Source organism: Pipistrellus kuhlii, unplaced genomic scaffold (genome assembly GCF_014108245.1).
Source record: "Pipistrellus kuhlii isolate mPipKuh1 unplaced genomic scaffold, mPipKuh1.p scaffold_m20_p_87, whole genome shotgun sequence".
Classification (NCBI taxonomy): Eukaryota; Metazoa; Chordata; class Mammalia; order Chiroptera; family Vespertilionidae; genus Pipistrellus; species Pipistrellus kuhlii.
The window spans coordinates 21,331-40,447 of NW_023425592.1; the positions used below are offsets into that span (position 1 = coordinate 21,331).

The 19,117-nt window shown below is 48.8% G+C and overlaps 1 protein-coding gene across 7 annotated transcripts in view; it reads right to left on the reverse strand.

Annotated features, from left to right (window-relative positions):
• The window catches only part of DIDO1 (death inducer-obliterator 1), a 47,182-nt gene that overhangs the window by 13,856 nt on the left and 14,209 nt on the right, over nt 1-19,117 (reverse strand). For 4 of the 7 annotated variants that reach the window (XM_036425972.2, XM_045577265.1, XM_045577263.1 and 1 more), the window contains exons 3-12: nt 17,807-17,919; nt 16,133-16,952; nt 15,198-15,519; nt 12,621-12,839; nt 10,933-11,146; nt 2,080-2,539; nt 1,841-2,000; nt 540-656; nt 347-451; nt 97-229 (exon numbers count right to left, since the gene is read on the reverse strand). In XM_036425972.2, the coding sequence (XP_036281865.1) occupies nt 97-229; nt 347-451; nt 540-656; nt 1,841-2,000; nt 2,080-2,539; nt 10,933-11,146; nt 12,621-12,839; nt 15,198-15,519; nt 16,133-16,950 (2,548 nt within the window). In that variant the 5' untranslated portion in view covers nt 16,951-16,952; nt 17,807-17,919. The remainder of the gene's footprint in view (nt 1-96; nt 230-346; nt 452-539; nt 657-1,840; nt 2,001-2,079; nt 2,540-10,932; nt 11,147-12,620; nt 12,840-15,197; nt 15,520-16,132; nt 16,953-17,806; nt 17,920-19,117) is intronic. The other 3 variants (XM_045577267.1, XM_045577266.1, XM_045577268.1) reach the window with 2 other exon arrangements.

The following is a 19,117-nucleotide window of genomic DNA, read 5'->3' on the forward strand; positions in this document are numbered from 1 at the left end:
CACCATCCCAGCTGCGTCATGTTTTAAACACGGCTGAATACGATTGCTCTACGAGGGTCAGCAATGTTAAGTAAGGGCCTCCCCGCACCTGCTCACCTGTACAAATCTTGCAGTTCAGGTCAAAGAGGTGGGCGCGGTGCTGGCCCGTCGTGTCCTTTAGCATGCTGCTGAAGAGGTCCAGCGGGGGCGCTGCGCTTTTCTCGGGAACAGTGCGTACCGACTCCTGCTCCTAAGAGGAAAAGAACAGACACGGCGTGGGTCCCCGCTTCCCAGAACGGCACGGGATAGGAAACCGAGCACAAACCACTGAGACAAGGCGACTGATAACCCCAACCCACATGCTTACATCCGAGTCTGACACTGGCGGGGAGTCTTCCATGTCAGGAATGGCCTCCTGCTTGACGGCTGTCTTTTTACTTTCCTGATGCAATCTTGCTCTGGGCTCCATCACCTAAAGAGAAGACAGCCTTAGCGGGCTCCCTCCCGCTCCCAGTGCAGCCTTTACTTCTGGGCTTCTGAAGCCGCTCCCCAGCACTCACAGGCTTTGTCGGCCTCTCTTTCCATGTGGAAAGCTCTTTAGACACAAGTTCTTCTGGCTTCATTCTCACAAGTTTGGCCAAAGGGATTTCTTCACGCAGAACACGATGGAAGAGACCCTGTGAACAAACATTTTCATTCACTTGTTCAGGACAGTTGAATGAGTGTCTCTGAGACCCAAGGAAGGTATGGAGGAGAAAGAGCAGTAGGTGGAGTCCCTGCCCTGAGGCTGGTGACACAGGCCAAAGCACCGGACCCAGCACAGCAGGACCCAGCTCCTTCAGCGCTCACAGGAGCTAACATGCCCAGAAAACAGTGGCACTGGGCCTGTACAGCTGACCTGAGGCCCATGCTGTGCCAACTGCTAGAGAGACCTCAGAGGCAACAGATCAACTCCAAAAGGCAGTGTTAGGGCTTAAAGTGAGAAGAGACCTATCTGCCAGGGCTTACCAGGCAAGATGGAAAGTCAGAGCTTCCCTGTGACCCTGATTCCGAGCACAGGTGAGAGTTTAAGAGGTGGAGAAGTGGGCAACCATGAGCCCAATGCAGGCAGCAGGAGCCACACCAGGCCAGAGTCCAGCCCACTCTAACCCGTGGGAACCACACTGGCCCCCACAGCTGCTGTGAGAACCAAGCGCCCCACCCAGGTGTGCCCCGCACCTGTCCGAACGAGTGAGCACAGCAGTCTGTCTAAGGCGGTGGCTGACAAACCGCGGCCTCGAGCCACATGTGGCTCTTTGGCCCCTTGAATGTGGCTCGATGTTAGAACCACTTCTTCAAAATAGACTCGCCCAGACCAAAAACCGACTTCTGCGCATGGGCCACGAAGTTTCAATCGCACTGTACGTGGAAGAGCCACACTCAGGGGGCCAAAGAGTCACATGTGGCTCATGTTTTGCTGAGCACTGGTCTAAGGGAACCATGAGGATAGGCTCGCTCAGCTGATGGGGAAGGACAATAATGCCCATAATGCCCAAATATGGAGCTACCCACATACTACCATAAAGAATTTTAACTTTATTCTGGAACCAATGAAATGTCACATTTAAGAGAGACGCATCTGGTGAACTCAGACGGACTTCAGGGAGCCAGTGAGGAAGCTAAAGCTGCAGTTAAGGAAAGGAAGGAAGGAGGCAGCACTATTCCCTATGGCCAGTATCAAAGGGAACAAAATGCCCGTTAGCTTCCACAGAAAGGGCAGCGATGCTTCAAAGCGCTGTGCATGGTTTATGACGTGACCCTCATCCAGCCCAGGGAAACGTGCCCCTGCAGCAGGAAGCCCAGCCCCGAACGAGGCACACACCTGGTTCTTGGGGTCCTTTAGGTTGAACATGATGCTGCGGTACTTGCTCTTGTAGCGGTTGTCAGTGACGTGGAAGAGGTTGAACATCTCTTTCTCGATGTGGAGTGCAACCTTCCCAACCTCGTTCTCCGTCATCATGAGGTCATCACTGTCACTGGCTCTAGAAGAAACAGACCTGGATAAGCCTCCAGCCTGCTCTCCTCTCCCACTCTCACAGGTCATCGAGCATAACAGCCCACCTTTTCCACAAAATTTCCTTCAAGGAGCGTCTTATATTTTGCCGAATCTGTGAATTTGGCTGTGACGGGGTGGTGCTCGAGGCCCCCAGGCGTCCTGGGGCTGGAGAGGCCAAGGGAACAGATGTCACCATGGGCTTCCTGGCAGCTCCCCCCGAGGCAGAGGAGCCTGGCAGCTTTTTGGAAGTAGAAGTGGTGGCACCAGGCACCAGCCCTGCCTGCTTGGTGGCAGGAACATTGCCTGAGGGGGCAGGCGAGGGCCATGGCCTCTTGGGTATAGTGCCCTTGAAGCCTGAGGGCAACTTCCTGATGACTGGCTTGGTCACATTTGTGAAAGAAGGGGACTTCTTTGGAAGGAGACTCCGGGCTGCAGGCTGCCTGCTGCTCACAGCAGGGCCTGGAGCAGCCACTTTCTTCGGCATCACAGCTGCTGTGTTCTCCACTTGCCGGTCTTCCTTCATGGCTGCAAAGAACACACTACGTTAGTGAGGCAGGAGGGCACGCAGTGCAGTCAGGTGATGTGAAAAGCACCCTCAGCCTCGAACTAGCAAAGCTAACCAGGCCCCAGCTGAATTATGGGAAATATTGAGGGGAACCCTATGTCAAGTTTATAATTTTTTTTTTTTAATCCTCACCTGAGGATATTTTCCCAATGATTTTTAAGAGTGGAAGAGAGAAAGGCAGAGAGTAATATGTGAGAGAAACACATTGATTGGTTGCCTCCTGTATAAACCCCAGACCAGGGCAGAGCCTGCAATCGAGGTACGTGCCCTTAACAGGAATCAAACCCAGGATCCTTCAGTCCACAGGCTGATGCTCTATCCACTGACCCAAACCAGCTAGGGCCAAAGTATGTGATTGTCTAACACAGTGGTCAGCAAAGTCATTAGTCAGCAGACCCAAATTCAACAGTACGATGCAAAAATTTCTTTTGAGAGCCAACTTCTAACGCCACTTCTTCAAAATAGACTCTCCCAGGCCGTGGTATTTTGTGGAAGAGCCACACTCAAGGGGCCAAAGAGCTGCATGTGGCTCGAGAGCCGAAGTTTGCTGACCACGGGTCTAGCCACTAACTACTAACACCTAAAACCAATACAAAGTAAACATGCTCCCCTCCCCCAAATTATTTACCTTAAAATCCTACTAAGTATGAAAATTAAGGGATGGGCGGTGGGGAGGTCACTAGACCTTATTGTATGAGATGCTGACTTAGGGAAAAGGGTTTTAAAAGTAATTATCATATTCAGAAAAGGAGTGTAATTAAAGCCTCTGGCAATATTTATGAGTGTGACCATACTTTGAATAAAACTACCAATTTTATTTGATTACTGGTAAGTTCATAAATTAGCACTTTCGACCCAAACAAGAATTGTAGACAAAAGCTCAAAACATATCAAGCCCTTCAACTTGAATAAAAATTTTGACACCAGCACTTTTTATTTTAAAGAGAGCATGCTAAAGTGTGGATTACATCAATCCTGTCAGGCCTCATACAGAAGGTTTTAGGGAAACAAGACAATTCTAAGACGGAATCCAAACCCCTCAGCCCCAGGGTATGCCGCTGACCAAAGCCGTCGGCAGCTTTACCGATGGCCCTTGCTTCACACACACACACGCACACGCAGAATGGCGGGAACAGATGGGCCCAGTAAGTGAGCCAGGACACCGACCAGGTCACAAGGGAGCGATGTAAAAAGCGCCTCCTGTAGGTGTTTTTCTCAAACTACTTGCGCAGCAGCAGCGAGCCTCTAAGACTCCCATACGTGCAAATGGGGGCAGGGCTTCCATAGATGATGCTCTAGTGAGCTGTCAATCTTACCCAGGGATTAAAAGTCAATCACCAGCCACCATGGCTCCTTCTAACTCCCTTGTAAACGAGGGAGACAGTCTGGTCGGGTGAGAGGTGAGACCCTTTCTCCAGGCGCCGCCCTCCCAGGTGTTCAGGGCCCAGGCAGACTCCACCAGCAGCTGCGGCCGCCTTGGCAGAGGGGCCACCTCCCCGAGCACTTCCGCCTGCAGCAGCAGGTGAGGCCAGTTCAGCAAAGGGCTTTGCTAAAGGCACCCAGGGACGTCAGGTTCCTTCTACTTGGTAGTATGAATGAAATCACCCAATTTTCATTGTTTGTGCAGCAGCACCACCAGGACCCAAAAACTAGGACAGTGTTAGAAGTCCCTTGTTTCTATCACAAATTCTTACTTTAAAACCTGTATTTTCCTCTCAAAGCCCTCCAGCCCCCTACCTACCCCAGCTCCAGGCCTCAGCCAGCCCGCCATCACCAAGGCTCACCTCTAAAGGCTTCCGTGCCTTGGGAACTGGGTTTCTAAATAAAGCAACCCCCCCCCCCCCTCAATCTGACAGAAAGAAGATAAAGGCATTCCTACATGTGTCACTTCATCAGACTGAGTCCACATACCTGAGGGGCCCGCTTGGGAATCCATTTTTACCAGTTTGGATGTGGCTAAGGCTGACAGCACCTTGCCTGCAGGATCACTCAAGCTCAGGTTCAATAACAGGGGGAAGCCGCAGGGAGAGGGGCTGTAGCACCGAGGAGCCGGTGCTACCTGGGTGTCTAAGGCACTGCCTGGCAGAGGTCACTGAGCACCAGGCAGGGAAGCCAGCTATCAGCAGTTACGGAGGAATGAACTGCTGACGATGAACACTGGGACCTGAAACCAATTCAGTCACTGCCTTTGACACCTATCTTGCTGAGTATTCTAGTAGCACACTTTTAACAAACTCTGAAGGCCTGGCCGAGGTACATCCAGACACCTGAAGAGGATGCCTACCGGAACACAGGACCCCCACAATGGCCTGGAACAAGCCTTGCCCGACACCGTTTCACATGACAAATTTGTATTAACTTCAAAAGCTCTGGGTCTGTCTCCCGATCAGAATCTAAGAGCAATACTTCTGGTGTAGTTAGCCTGTTGTTCTCACTCAGGGAAAACCCACCAAGAGGTTACTTTTAAAACATCTCCCACACACAATTAAAATGACCTGTCACCGAAGAGCGGTAACAGTAAACACATACAATCTACTTAAAAGGTAGGGGCTGACTTTCCGTAATCATCATGCCATTTCATAAAATTAGTTGCTTTTGTCTTGAAAGTCGACCTTCACCAAGGGAATAAACTTAATTACCGGTAAAATGACTGAAACCAGTGGACTCTCAACAAGTTGGCCACTAACCTCTTCTACTTTGAAGAGATATTTACAACCTGCAAAAACTTCCATGCAGCAACTGCTACACGTTGGCACATGTGGCTCCACTGAAAGCTGGACTTGGGACATTCTGGAAAGACAGTGGCTCTAGTGTAGTGCCGGAACTGTTCTCAGTGGCAGAAACACTATTTTGGAGTAGAGCCAAAATCAAATTTGCAAAACCCCCTAAATTAATTTCTATGTTATGCATACCTTTTTGGAAGGACAGAGAATTGGATAACCAATGAGGAAGAATCCATTCCAGAAAAGCAGCAGCATACCCCATGCTGGGGTGATCTCAGGGGATGGCAGACACCCCTTACCCCCCATGAGCTGCTGGACTCCCTGCTGATCTGCAATGACTGCAGTGTGGGCAGAGCTGGCCCTGGGTGTGTGCGAATCTGGGCTGTCCTGGCAGTTAAGGCGCCTTTAGCTCCCACTCTTGGGGCCTGCTTGGCCCGCGCTCCAGGCCAGGCTGCCTTGGGGAGACAGACACCTTAGCAGCTGTAGGAGACGGCTGCCCTGTGGGCCGGGACACTTCTACCCGCTGGCTACGTGTGATGGGAAATGAAGGCTGGGGTGAGGCTTAGTGTAGAACTAAGCAGGCCGGTGTTCCCAGGAACGGTAATCATCAACTAATTGGCTCATTTCCCAGTAAGCATGGAGCAAGAGGTCTTGTCACACTGCAAGGCAGGTTGTGGGGCATTGCTGGCCTCTGGGTGGCACTAGCGGGCCTCAGTGAAGACCAGAGGACACAGGTCTCCATCAGCACTGCTGTCTCCCGCATGGACTGCAGACATCCAAATGAAATTATAGCAGGACTGCAAGTAAATATGTGGGTACACCCAACCAGCACAGGCACAGGACCTGGTGAAGAAGCCTTCAGAACAATTGCATAATGCTATATATACCTCCTCCTCCTCCTCAATGTGCCAATATAATCCCCCCAAAATGAGTGTCACACTGCTAACCCCGATGGGCCTGCTTCTTAGTGACTGGCTGTTAAGAGCCAAAGAAATTGAGCACATGGTGTGACGTTATAACAGGTGCAGGGAAAAAAATGGAGGCCCCAGCAGGGGTGTCCCCTCTGGAGCTGCCCACTGACTCAGCACCCTACTCCACACCACCACCGCCCACTGGGTCCCACAGCCACTGAGAAAGACTTCTGAGGCAGCTACCACTGTAGGAGCCATCTCTGTAACAGAGCCAGAGAGGGGCTCGGAGGACACAGTGGGCAAGTGTGGACATGAATTCTGTTCCTGGTGACTTAAGCTCTAGTTCCAGCTCAGCGGGACCTAGGTATATTTACATCTCTCACTGCAACTTGGGTTTCCTGTTAAAATTCTTCCCCAAAATCAAGTATCAGCAAGAAATAATTTGCTTTTATGCATTTGCTTATTTTGAGTTTTTCAATAAGTACTGATTTGCTTTTGTTAGAAAACACAAATTCTGAGAGAACACTAGTGTAAGCCACCTCCCAGCTGCTGCTCAGATGAAATGCTTATATCATTGGGATGTCTCTAGAGGTCTGAACGGCTGTGGTTTGGGCCACAAATCTTTTCTAGTTGACTTGTCTGATGTCCTATTTGGGTGATTTACATCTTAGAGAGGTGCCTAAGACCTCTTCAAAGAAATTTGCCCCAAACCAAGTATGTATCTGGAGGTTAATGCTCTTCTTCATTTTAAGTCTCACATACAGGGTTTTGCAAATTCATGTTGGACTGACAGCATATGCAACAAGTGACCCAATTACCCTTCATCACTAACACTAGAATAATGTGATCAAGGCCTCGTGGGGAGCCGGGCGTGTAATCAGGATGACGGGCAGACAGCCTGATGGGGGCGGAGGCCTGGGGAGCGCAGCTGCTGCTGTCCCGCCATCTCAGCACCGTCGCCAGGCAGTCTCCTCCCTTTAATAAGGCTACAGTTTAACCAACATCTGTGCCCAGCTTGATTACTATGTCAACCTGTATGATGGGGGCAGGGGCCTGAGACCTTCCCTGTGAACTCCGGGTCTCAAAGGGTCACGAGTGGACACCCAGGGCAGGCGGGTGGCCGTGCAGATGCAGCGGCTGGACAGCAGTTACCTTGGCGCTCTTCCTGCCGAGCTCCTCCGGGTCCACCTGTGCAATTACAGATGCTCTTTCATTTAAACAAATGAAAGTGGCAAAGCTTCTTATCCGTCTTCTAGGTTTACTTCTTTAATTCTCAGAAGCTAAGAATATAACTTTGTGTACAGTTCTGTGCCATGCATAAACATTAAGAATGGTATTTGATTTTATACAAATATACCCACAACTTGTGTAGAACACTGGAAGACCTGCAGCAGCATCTTCAAAGGGGTACTTGGGCTCTAACACTGATGATGCCACCAGAGTGGCAAGCAGTACCAGATGGGCCCAAAGCCCAAAAGGTCATAGGTCACTGCAGAGCAGGCGGAAGGAGCAGGACTCACCATGCGCTGGAATTTTTAGCACCCTCTTTCCCCTGAGGCTCCAGCACAGAGGCTGCTGAGGGCTTTCATCTCAAATGTTTAAGTTTATGTACATGAAACCTTCCCCTGATATAATTACCTGAACAGCTGGGTATTTTAATATTATAAGAGTACAACACTGTACAATACCAAACCACCAAGGAAATTGCGGCTATATGGAGAGCATTAAAAACAGTTGTCAAGTTAAATCCTTCTTCAGTACAAGCTTTGGTTTTTCCTCTAAGGGGGGGATGGCTGGGAGGCGGGGGGAAGAAATTGGTTCATATGGACGAAGTCTGGTTTGTCCCAGCCACATTTTATTGCTACTGACAATCCTGGAAGAGACAGGTAGAAATGGCTCACGCAGCTGATAAAACAAAAGACCACCCTGTCCCCGCTTTAAATGTCTACAAAATATGCTTGGGTTCTAGAATCCCCACATATTTTATTACAGGAAATTTGTTTCCTCTGATGATTTGCGAAATATGCTCCTGGAGCCCACGCCATTAGTCACCCTCGTGAGAGTCCGTGTTCTCCATCCACTTCTCCACAGCTTGTGGACGATCTGCATGGCCACACAGGGACTGGGGGAAATGCTGTATCTGGGCAACATGCTTAACAAACCATCGATTCGAGTGTCCTGGTTCTCTTAGGGTTTTCCATTTTAATTCTCAAAGCTAGATGAAACTGTAGAAATCTCGTATTTCAGTCAAAATTTGTTCAGATCCCATGTTTTAAGTCACCTAATGAGACATTTAAGGAGCCCAGAATACTAGAATATGAATACCAGAATCCCACTTCCACATTCTAATAAACCTGGGGCATTTTACAAAAGAAAAAAAAAGTTAAGCTCTCTCTATGCCTTAACAATAATGGAAGGCGAACCAATAGTGAAAATGGAGAAAAAAATAAAACCGTAGAAGCAAAAACGAATGCTTTGGGGGAGAAATTAAAAAAAACAATTGTTTCCGCAAGTACAGAAAACCTCAAAAACAATTTAAATAAAAAGTTAATCATGAAATAGTGTATGTTAATTGCATTACCCTGAGAGCACGAAGGACCTACTGATACTTTCACGAGGAAGAGGAGCAAACTTCGATGTGGTATACCGGAGGGCCCCACACCATGTTCACTGACAGTTGTTCCTGCATCCACAATCCAGGCCAGCACAAGGACTGGGAGAGGGAAGTGCAGAGCACCGCCAGGAGCAGCATACTGGCTCTCTGGGTTAAACGAGGCTCCACACGCCCAGGCCAGTGTCCCAGCATCAGGTGCACATCGAAGTCTCACCATCCCAGCACAGAACAGTCCGTTCTGGAGCCGGCCAGGGGACAGGTGGGGAGTCCTCATGGGGCTGCAGGGTTGTGTGTGTGCTATAGCAACTGTGAAAGGATGATCTGGGTCAGAGGTAGACACAACTGCTACTCACCCGGACTGAAGTCAGTATTTTTCCAATGACCCTCTTACTGTCCCTCCCAATCATTTTTTTGGAAGATATTTCTGGGATAACAAACATAAAATGATGAAAAGCAACTAAAACATGTCCCCCATGCATTCAATTCTGGATACCCATGAGTTTTAACTCTGGTGTAGCAGTGTGCTAAGAAAGGTTAGTCATTAGCTTGTTTCAACTGTCAACTAAAACCCATGAAGCTTCAGGGAGGAGCTGATATGGAGAGAGGAGGTAGAGAAGAAAAGAAAACCCAGTCTGTGAGCAGAGAAATGGGCCCCTGGTGTACTTGCCCTCCCCCAATTCCTTTCTTCTTTCAAGGTCACAGTGGGATTAGAGTCCAGGGAGAGAGCCATCCTGTCCTCACAACTCTGCACAGGGTGCCTCAGAGCAACTTCCCAGCTCTAGGTCAACAGATGGAAACCAGTCGCCAGGACCTTGGTAGATGTGCCCGTGTTTCCTGAGTCTGCATCCTGTATCCTGTAACCCACTTAGAGCACAGTACACAGGACTCCAAAGTCAGTTCACACATAAGTGATGCATGTTTTCAGGTACGCTCACAGCCTCTATAAAAGCGCTACTTCACAGATGTGCTATAACTTGAAGAAAATTTGAGCATGAAATTCTTAAACAACCTAACACATATCAACTCAATTCAATACAGATTAATTGTACTTAACAATGTATTCCTAAACTAAAAAAACCTAGTATTACTTTGCAATTTACTTAGGTATTAGGCCATTTACAGCCTCAAAGTGAGCATTGAGTTACACATTCTCTAACTACACTAGCCCAGCGCCTACCTACAGATATCCTCCCACCTCTGTTAAAAAGGTGACTAAAAGGAGAAGGCAGAACAGCTCTATAATCTTGGAACTCAGGCATTTTTAACCTTTCAGTGCTTTAAAACAAAGGCACAAAACAGTATAAAAGACAGCACAAATAAAAATAATCTTAGTAATAGAATAAGATGTACCCTGCAGATCAATTTAATTTTGGAGAGTTAGGCTGAAAACCACAAAGGTCCTGGTGCATAAGCAAATTTGGGCCTTCCAAGACTGATTGGCAGTACCTCAACTCATTTTTTTGGGGTGGGGAGGCCTGACCTACAGTCCAGCACCCAGAGAAGTCTGGAGGGCCCTGATGGAGTCTGCCTTAGGAGACACCTCGCCCACTTACCGGAGAGGCTCGGTGTGAGAGACCAGGAGTGTGTACATGTGGACGTGTAATGTGTACTGAACATGAAAAATTTCTCTCAGCTCAGAAATTGTACTTTAGTTGACTATCAGTACAACATCAATTTGCAGAAAGAGCTCCCAACACACAAAGGAAGTGATGACCACACGTGCTAAAGGACAGCGTGGAAACCTGCATAGCTAATAGAGATGTGATAATGATGCACCTGTAGTGTGGATGGTAATGAACTTGGGAGTGCAGGGCAAGAGTACCTACTCATTGGACTTTGTTGGCAACAATACCAAATACTTACCCATGTATGATAAAGAAAACAGATTAGACCTCAAATGCCAGGTGCCACATTCAACACTGAGGTTTGCAGGGCTTTGTGGGAAACAGGCTAAGCAGAGCCCCTGGGGCTCCCAGGTATTTGCTTCCATCCCTGGAGATGCAGCTTTGAGCTTGGCTACACCTCCTGGTTCTGGACAGTCCTGAGTGGACAGACATTCAGAAAGATAGGGAAGGGTCCAGAAGCCACCCCTAGGAGATACATACATTTACACAACAGTGATGGCCACAGGGCAGCAGTCTGTTCTGGCTTTACTGCATTGTAATTGTGGTCGCTTGCCCAGGATGGCGTGCTGCTCTCACAAGTCGTTTCCTTCACAAGGACCTCAGTCCGAACAGGGGCCACTACTGCCTTCTTCAGGGCATTCTCTTTCTTGTCTGCAGCGGGTCTCTTGGGCACAGAAGAGACTTTAATGCCTGCCTGGATAATCAGTAAAACTCTAATCATTAAGGAGGTCAAAAGTTAACCTTCATTCACTTCTCTTTCTCAATGAAGGTGAGAACACGCTAAGGTCCTTCTCGCTCCCACCCCACACTGCGCCTGGCACCAGGCCTCGGCAGGACTCACCGCCAGCTGAACCGTCAGCATTCCACCGTAATGGCTGGGAAGGGCTTCAACTTCTGAGTGACATGAGACCCAACACAATAACTGTCACCCAGCTGAGTGTAAGGCAGCCAGGGTAACACAGAACAAGCCCCTTGAGCAGGTGGTGAAGAGGCAAGAGCCAAGTGGGAAGGGCCTCTGTGAGAGTGTGCCTGCCCACAACGCTGTAGGAGGGCAACAAGGCCGGGACCCAACTCCCATGCTCTCCATCAGGCATCCTGCGCCGACGCTCTTACTGGACACAGCAGTTGATTCAAAATTACCAGCTTAAAAATCTAGCCCAGCCAGTGTGGCTCAGTGGTTGAGTATCTATCTATGAAGCAGTCAGACCACATGCAGGAGGCAGGTGATTGATGATTCTCTCTCATCATCCATTTCTATCCCCCTCTCCTATCCCTTCCTCTCTAAAATAAAAAATAAAATAAAAAAGGAATAAAAATCAGGCCATCCAGCCTTGGCAGGTGTTTCTCAGTGGTTAGAGCACCTGCCTGTGAACTAAAGGGTCTCGGGTTTGATTCCTGGTCAAGGACACGTACCTTGGTTTTGGGTTTGCTCCCCTTCTCCAGTTGAGCTGCATGTGGGAGGCAACAGTCGTCTCACATCAATGTTTTTCTCTCCCTTCCTCCCTCTCTCCCTTCTACTCTCTTTAAAAGCAATGGGAAAAATGCCCTCACTAGGAGATTAACAAAAGTAAATGAAAGTTAGGCCATCTAAACACTAAGTAAGCATTCAACTATGTCAAGAAAACGCTCACAAGTGCAACGGGGCCATCCCACAGCCATGCCAACCAAAGTGAACTCCAGGAGGGCATGCAGGGGGGAGTCAAGTGCCTGTAATTCTCAAAACACCCTGACTCTTGACAAGTCACGTGTGTCTCAAAGCCAGACCACCCGAGAGCCAGGTCTCACAGTGACAGTCTCGCCTCAGAGCCCATTCTCCAGCTCTACTGGCTGTCTGCGACGTCACTTCCCACGTGGGCTCCAATGATCACCAATACTGCCTGGGAGATGGCTGGCTTAGGAATAAGCTAGCTGCCTGGGTTTGCTTTACTGTGTCCATATTAGTTAATCCCTCAGCTAGAGGGCAGAGAAAAGAAAATGCGAGCTATACACTCACTGGTAATTCTGACAACAGGACTGGTGGAAAAGGTGGAAGACAACAGAAGAGGGGATGGCACTTGACTTCCATCTATGCCGCTCCCTCACACTCTACAAACAAGCCAGCGAGCCTGGAACATGGGTACACTTAGGCTTTGACTGTCCAATGGGGGTGGTGGTCTTGGTGAGCTTACCTGAACGCCACATCTGGGAAGAACAGGCGTTTCTGGCTTGGTCTTGGTCTTGGTCTTGTCTTTGGGTTTTTGTTTTGGCTCCTTTCCTGCACTCAGAAACTTCATGGTGGCAGCAGCATGTTTCAGAATGCAGTCATTGCTGCAGTAGACAGAATCGGGCTGCGCCACGCTAGAGCACCCAGGCCCAATACACTTTGCGGCAGCAGGAGTCTCTGTGACCTGCAGAACAGAGCACGTGCCTTTAAACTTATCAATTCAAGCAGTTAAGGTACTTTGTAAAACCACTATGTCTAGTACTGAGAGGACTGTTTTTAACCAAGAGACACTAACAGTATGTTTAATGTGAATAAAACTTACGTTTTACTTACTCAAAGCACAGGAATCGACTTCCCTGTGTAAAACATGCACCTTCTGCCTGCATGCCACTTGTGGAGAACACAACTCTGTCCCTTGCACGTGTGCTTTCACATCCACAATTAGGTTCCCGCATACGGGATTTCTTTTTAGAGGTAACTTTTGAAATAATTTTTAGAGGTAAGATGCTTTTGAAATAATTGAAAGGGTCTGAATCAATCAGGCGAAAATGCTTAACAGAGAAACTGGCTGTTGAGGAGAGGAGACGTTGCTACTCCTGAAGAAAGCGGCCCTGTTGTGAGGGCCACCAGTGGCTGGCTCTGAGGGTGAGGGTGCAGGTGAGAGCCAAGACACCCAATGAGGTGTGAATCCCAGATAAACAACAAATACCTTTTTAGTATAAGCACGCTACTAAAAACCACACAGGACACCTTCACAGACATGAAAGCTTCTGGACATGGATCTTCACCCGCCGGGTCTGAGACCCTGGCCTCCATCGGCTCCTGGGATACAGCCTAGGACAACCCTGGGCAGAGGGCCTTAGCCAGGCTCATTTCTGACCCGTGGAAACTGAGCTAAGTAGTACATGTTTTCCAGCCAAGTCCATAGAAACCTGACGTATCATAAGCTAAGTACGTCTGACGGTCAAGACCAAACATACAAACACATTCCTCAAATGTTCTTAAGCAAATCTTATGTCTCACATTAAGTACTTAAGGTAATAGTTTTTCGTCTACTGAATTAAAGTTTCACTCAAGATAAAAATTAAACGTGAATTGTCTCAAACACACTGAAACGAAAGACATGAAATTAAGATGGCTTTCCCCACTAATTTACATTTGTTAACTCTTCCTAATGACTAAAGTTGTTAACGGTATCATGTTTCCATTGAGTACATGCAGTACCTCAAAATAGCTGTACTGAAGGCTCCAGTCCCCATTAACACAGTGCAGGGTGTGGAGGCAGAGACCTTTTCGACATAGTCATCTTACAGGCTTCTGCCTGCTAGACACCTGCAGGACAGGCGAGGCACAACCAGCGGGGCGCCCTCCTACCAGCCCAGCTGACCACACCAGGGGCGGCTGGGGAAGGGAGGGAAAACTGGGAGTGAAAACATGCCTTAAGCAGGGCAATCATGAGAGCCCAAGATGGCTCTCAACAGTGGAAGCTGACAATCTATGAAAAACATGACAAGGAATCACAGCCTAAAGAGCAGCTGGAAAGAAGGACAGAGTAAGCAGAGCTGTGGACAAGAACCAGACACTGGGCTGGGGCTGTCCCTGGCTGAGGTCGTTTAAAACCCTAGTAGCCACGGGAAAGCGGCCCCCCCCAGCATCTCCAGTAAGGAAGGTTTAAGAGCACTATTTCTTCTTCTCCAACATGTCATCCAGGCTGAGGAAGACCTGAAAACTCTGGGACCATGGGGCCACGGCCACCGCCACACTGGCAAGCACAGGAAGCACCCGTGAGGCCGAGGTGATGCAGGTGGCTTACATCACCACAGGATCAACTCTGACAAATATCACCTAATAGGTGCAAGGCATCAGCACCTAAAGAGAACCCAAGCTTCTGCCTGTCATCTTGGTCAACTGTGCACCTTGGTCAGTGAGCAGACACAAAATGCTGCCAAAAACAAGACAGGAGCTGCTCCTATTCTGATGTGGTGCCATCAGGCTACGATAGCCAGGAAAGGGAAGGCTCCCACAGCAGCCTGGCATGGTGGAGGCCCAGTGCTTCAGAAAGGCGGAGGAGAAGACTAAGGTGTTAGCAGAGGCTGTCCTGCTAGCTTGAAGCCTCACAGAAGGAAGTTCGATAAATGCCCACGAGTGCTTTTGGGGGGGAAGGGCAAAGACCCCAAGTTCTATCAAGACAGTGCCAGTTGAGATGAGGGCACACTCACTTCAGTGACTCTAAGATGACTGTGAATTTGTTACATAAGACTCCATAAAGAACACTTAGGGAAAGACTCATTTTAAATAAGCCAGTCCATCAGTTCACTTAAGGAAAACGTTGGGTCAGCGTAACAGTATATGAGCTGGACGGAGTCCCACAGGAGAGGGATGGGGAGGCTCACAAATCACAACTGCTTTCCTCCCAGCCCACCCCGATCAGACATGCGCTGCTTCTGGGGAAGCCTAAATTATTCCAGAAGAACCTAACTCCTCCCTCTTGATGTTTGTCGGCAGAAGTCAGATCATCACTGAGCCAGGAGGCAATACTTACAGGCTGGAATATCTTGAGTTTTTTCTTGCCACTTGGATTTGCAGCCTTCTCAATTCTCCCCTTTATTCCTTGGTCTTCGCTGGATTTCTGCTCTATGGTCCCGATACTTGTACAGTCAGTGCTGTCAGCGTCTGCAGGCTGCAGCCTTGCTTCCTGCTGGTCGGTAGTTTCTGAGTTAGGCTCGTCCTGCACCTGCAGAATGGTGCAGTTGGGGCAGATATAATCTTCCCCGTTCCTTTCCAGGAGCCTTCCACGAGCCTCAGAAATGCCCACACAATCGCCATGAAACCATTCTTCACATCGGTCACAGCAAATCATAAATCTGAAATTGAAAAATAACCAGGAATGGGAACAAAGAGATACATATTCAATTTTAGACAAATTGGTTTCAATATTGTTAAAAAAAAAAAATGCAAACGTACAGAAACGTAGACAGGATAAAAACACAATACGTACATAGACCAGTGCTTCTTGAATCAAGAGGCCAACATTCAAGCAAGTTCACTCAATCTTGTTTTGAGTAGAGAATTTTAACTTAACTAGAGGGTTCCTGGTATCCCCCACCTCAGCTCAGCACTGTCTCCACTTCTCCCACCCGAACAACCAGACCACAGCTCCCCTACCACCACCAGGGCAAAGCCACCTGAGAGCCATCTCTGGGATGACAGCGAGCGGCAGGTAGTTTAGTCTTTGCTGCCTTGCACTCTGGCCCGTGGCCACTGTGACCAAGGCAGTGAAGAGCCCCAAGTGGCCTACGGTGACCACAGTGCGTGCAATATATGGCTCCCAAGTCCCTTTTAACAATGACTTGGTCATCTTTTTCAACACACAAGTTGCTCATTCAGCCCAGCTCCATAACCCTAAATCCGCTGCTTTTCTCACATGGATCTCCCTGAAACCCGGGGCAGCCAGCACCCTCCTTGCCCATGGCCTACCTGTTGTTGTGAGGCTGACGACATATGCAATAAAGAGCATTGGGGTCATACACCTCACACTCGGGCTTGTGCTTGACTGAGCTTCCAGGGTCCTCCTCTTTGACTCCCGAGGCCGTCCGCCCTTCTGACTTCCCCTCTCTGTCACTGCTAGCTGCCTGTTCAGCTGCGGGCTCTTGCTGGCCGGGTGGGGAGCTCTCCATGACATCGGCCACCTCCACATCCACAGCTTCCGCTGGGCCCTCTTCCCGGCGCTTCTTTCTCAAGCGACTCTGGACTCCTCTCAAGGTCCTATCAGCTGGCTCCTGTTCACGCTTTCTTCGTAGGCGATTCTGAAGTTCTTTCAAGGTCAACCCATCGCTATCACTATCGGAGGTGTCGTCCTCACCATCATCTCCTTCGGTCTTTGCAGATGAGGCTGGTTGTCCCTTACTGCCCGTGGGGCCAACCTTGGGCCCACTTTTACCGTCAGAGAAGCTCTCGACGCTCCCCTCAGAGGCGGTTTCGACGTCTGTGACTGGGAAGGTCGGCTCACCGGGGTCTTCCGGGGAGACAGGCACCGTCTTCCTCCCTCTGCGCCGGACTGTTGTGAGAAACTCCTCCACCCTCTCCGTCCGCTTTGGCTGCCGCCCACTGCGGCGCAAGGAAAGGCTCTGCTGCTGCTGGGGCTGCTGCTCCACAGAGTCTAACTCCGTGTCCCCAGCGCCCTCTCGTTTAGCAATGGTGGTCCTTCGAAACCCCCACGTTTTCCTAAACTCTTTACTGGTGGGTTTGATGACCTTGGGGGTTTCCTCAGGGTTCGGGTCACCTTTCTCATCCATACCTAATGGGGAAATGCAACCAAACCACAACCGGCGTTAATGAGGCCGCGTTCCTTGGCGAGGGAGCAGTGAGCTAGAGCAGCACGGCCTTCATCTCACAGGAGGGAGACACACACGTGACCACAGGAAAGGATCAACTTCCCACCCACAAACAGTGAAGGTGGACATGTAAGTGTAAAAAAAAAGGTCATTCTGACCAATGCTTCCTGAAGTGTGAGACATGACCTAATTCGAGGCGATTTTTGAAGAAAATTCTAATGGTTATACGTCTAATATTACAAAGGAAAAACAGCTAGCAAATCTGTAACTTCACCGCTTAACTGGTGAGGACATGGTCTTGTAAAACAGGTAGTGGGGAAACATCAAACGAGCCACAGTCCCGGCAGCAAGGACATGACCAGAACAGTGTTTGCTGCGATGAGAGGTGGCTGCCATTTCCCTCCGAGTCAGGCAGACTCTGCTGCAGGGCACAGTGGACGGAACGCTGTGCCAGTCCAGGGCCTAGCAGGTGAGAACACTGGCTGCTCCTGTCCTGGGCTTTGGAGCCTGAGCAGTCACAGAAGTCTGACCACCTGGCTGGAGACCCCATGGAGAGGGTATGTGCTGGACCTGCACCACAGCCCAGCTAAGCTCTGACTTAGTAGATACAAAAAGGACGAGTTCTAAAGGTAGTTTTTATGCAGCAACAGATGCGGGGATACTTAGGATATACTGAACCTTGGCTACCTTGAGTGTGTATTTCTTCTTCCTGTTCTTCCTTTCCCTTTTCCTTTCTAATATAATTACTGAAGGGTCATGCTTGTGAAAACATTATTCCTATTTGAAAATAATAAACCCCAAAGAACACAGTATGTACCTTAAGAATTATATTCCGAACTGTCCAGGCTTCAATCACATGTAAATGCTAGTGATGACTCAGACTTGATACCATGTTCCATCCTAGGGGAAAGACTGGTATAGAATGAAGACCTTCAAAACATAAAACAAAAAAAACTCAAAACCATACACAACCTGACTCTTTTCTACTTCCCACTAAATACTGTCATCCCATTTCCTGTCCAGCTCCACACACCCTTCACTCTTAGAACTTGGCCTCATGCTCCCACCACTCAGAAGCTGGCAGGAGTGGCTGTGTCATTAGCGTGTGTGTCATGGAGGACCATACCACTTCTGTAGTCACAGCCGAACTAAATTGGGGTCCTTATGGAGCTTTCAACAGAATGCTCTGGCTGGTGACCTTGAGCGAGTCCCAGAAACTGGCTGCCCCCAGGAGGCAATGCTGACCTCACAATGCGGCGAGCTTCCATGGCAATGGGAGAAACAGCACGCACACTCCTGAGAACAGGTCGCGCTCCTTCCCTGAGCCGTGCTAGAGCTGTCGTTACTAACCACACTAGTTACAACTGTTTGCCCATCTGGCCTAGAAAGCTGACTCAGGATAAGTGTTCTACTCTTGCAAATCTACTTGTAGCAAACCTGAAGGCCACCTTAAAAGAGGATCAAGCCCTCATTTCATATACCATTCTCAAATCTTACCAAAGACACCAGGGACCTGAACCAGCCCCTCCATTTCAGAGGGTCTGGGCCTGGGCCTGTGAGGCTCCCGCAGGGCCGGGAAGGGAACCGGATCCTGCCTGCAGGAGGTGTTTCCTGCAGGAGGAACTCTCCTCTGCAAGTACATTTCACCACAGAGTGAGCGTATGATGTCAGGTTCTATGCACTAACAAAACAACCAATAGGAAAATAATTGCTCTGAATAAAATTGTTATTTTTTCCAGTTTGAGCTAATGTGTTATTTTTTGTAAGTAGTCCTTTACATTTTAAAGAATATATTAAAATATATTTTATTGATTTTTTTACAGGAAGTAAGGGAGAAGGATAGAAAGTTAGAAACGCTGATGAGAGAGAAACATCCATCAGCTGCCTCTTGCACACCCCCTAACTGGGGATGTGACCTCAACCAAGGTACATGCCCTTGACCAGAATCGAACCTGCGACCCTTCAGTCCACAGGACGACTATCTATGGCATCTTTTACATTTTTATAAGCTGAATGTGGGCACCAAAACACCCGTAAGTTATCTTTTTCAGTTGAATGTACACAAAAGTTTAGAAAAGATGAAATGACAAATTCTAAACATCATTCCATATTCACCTAAAAACTTTCC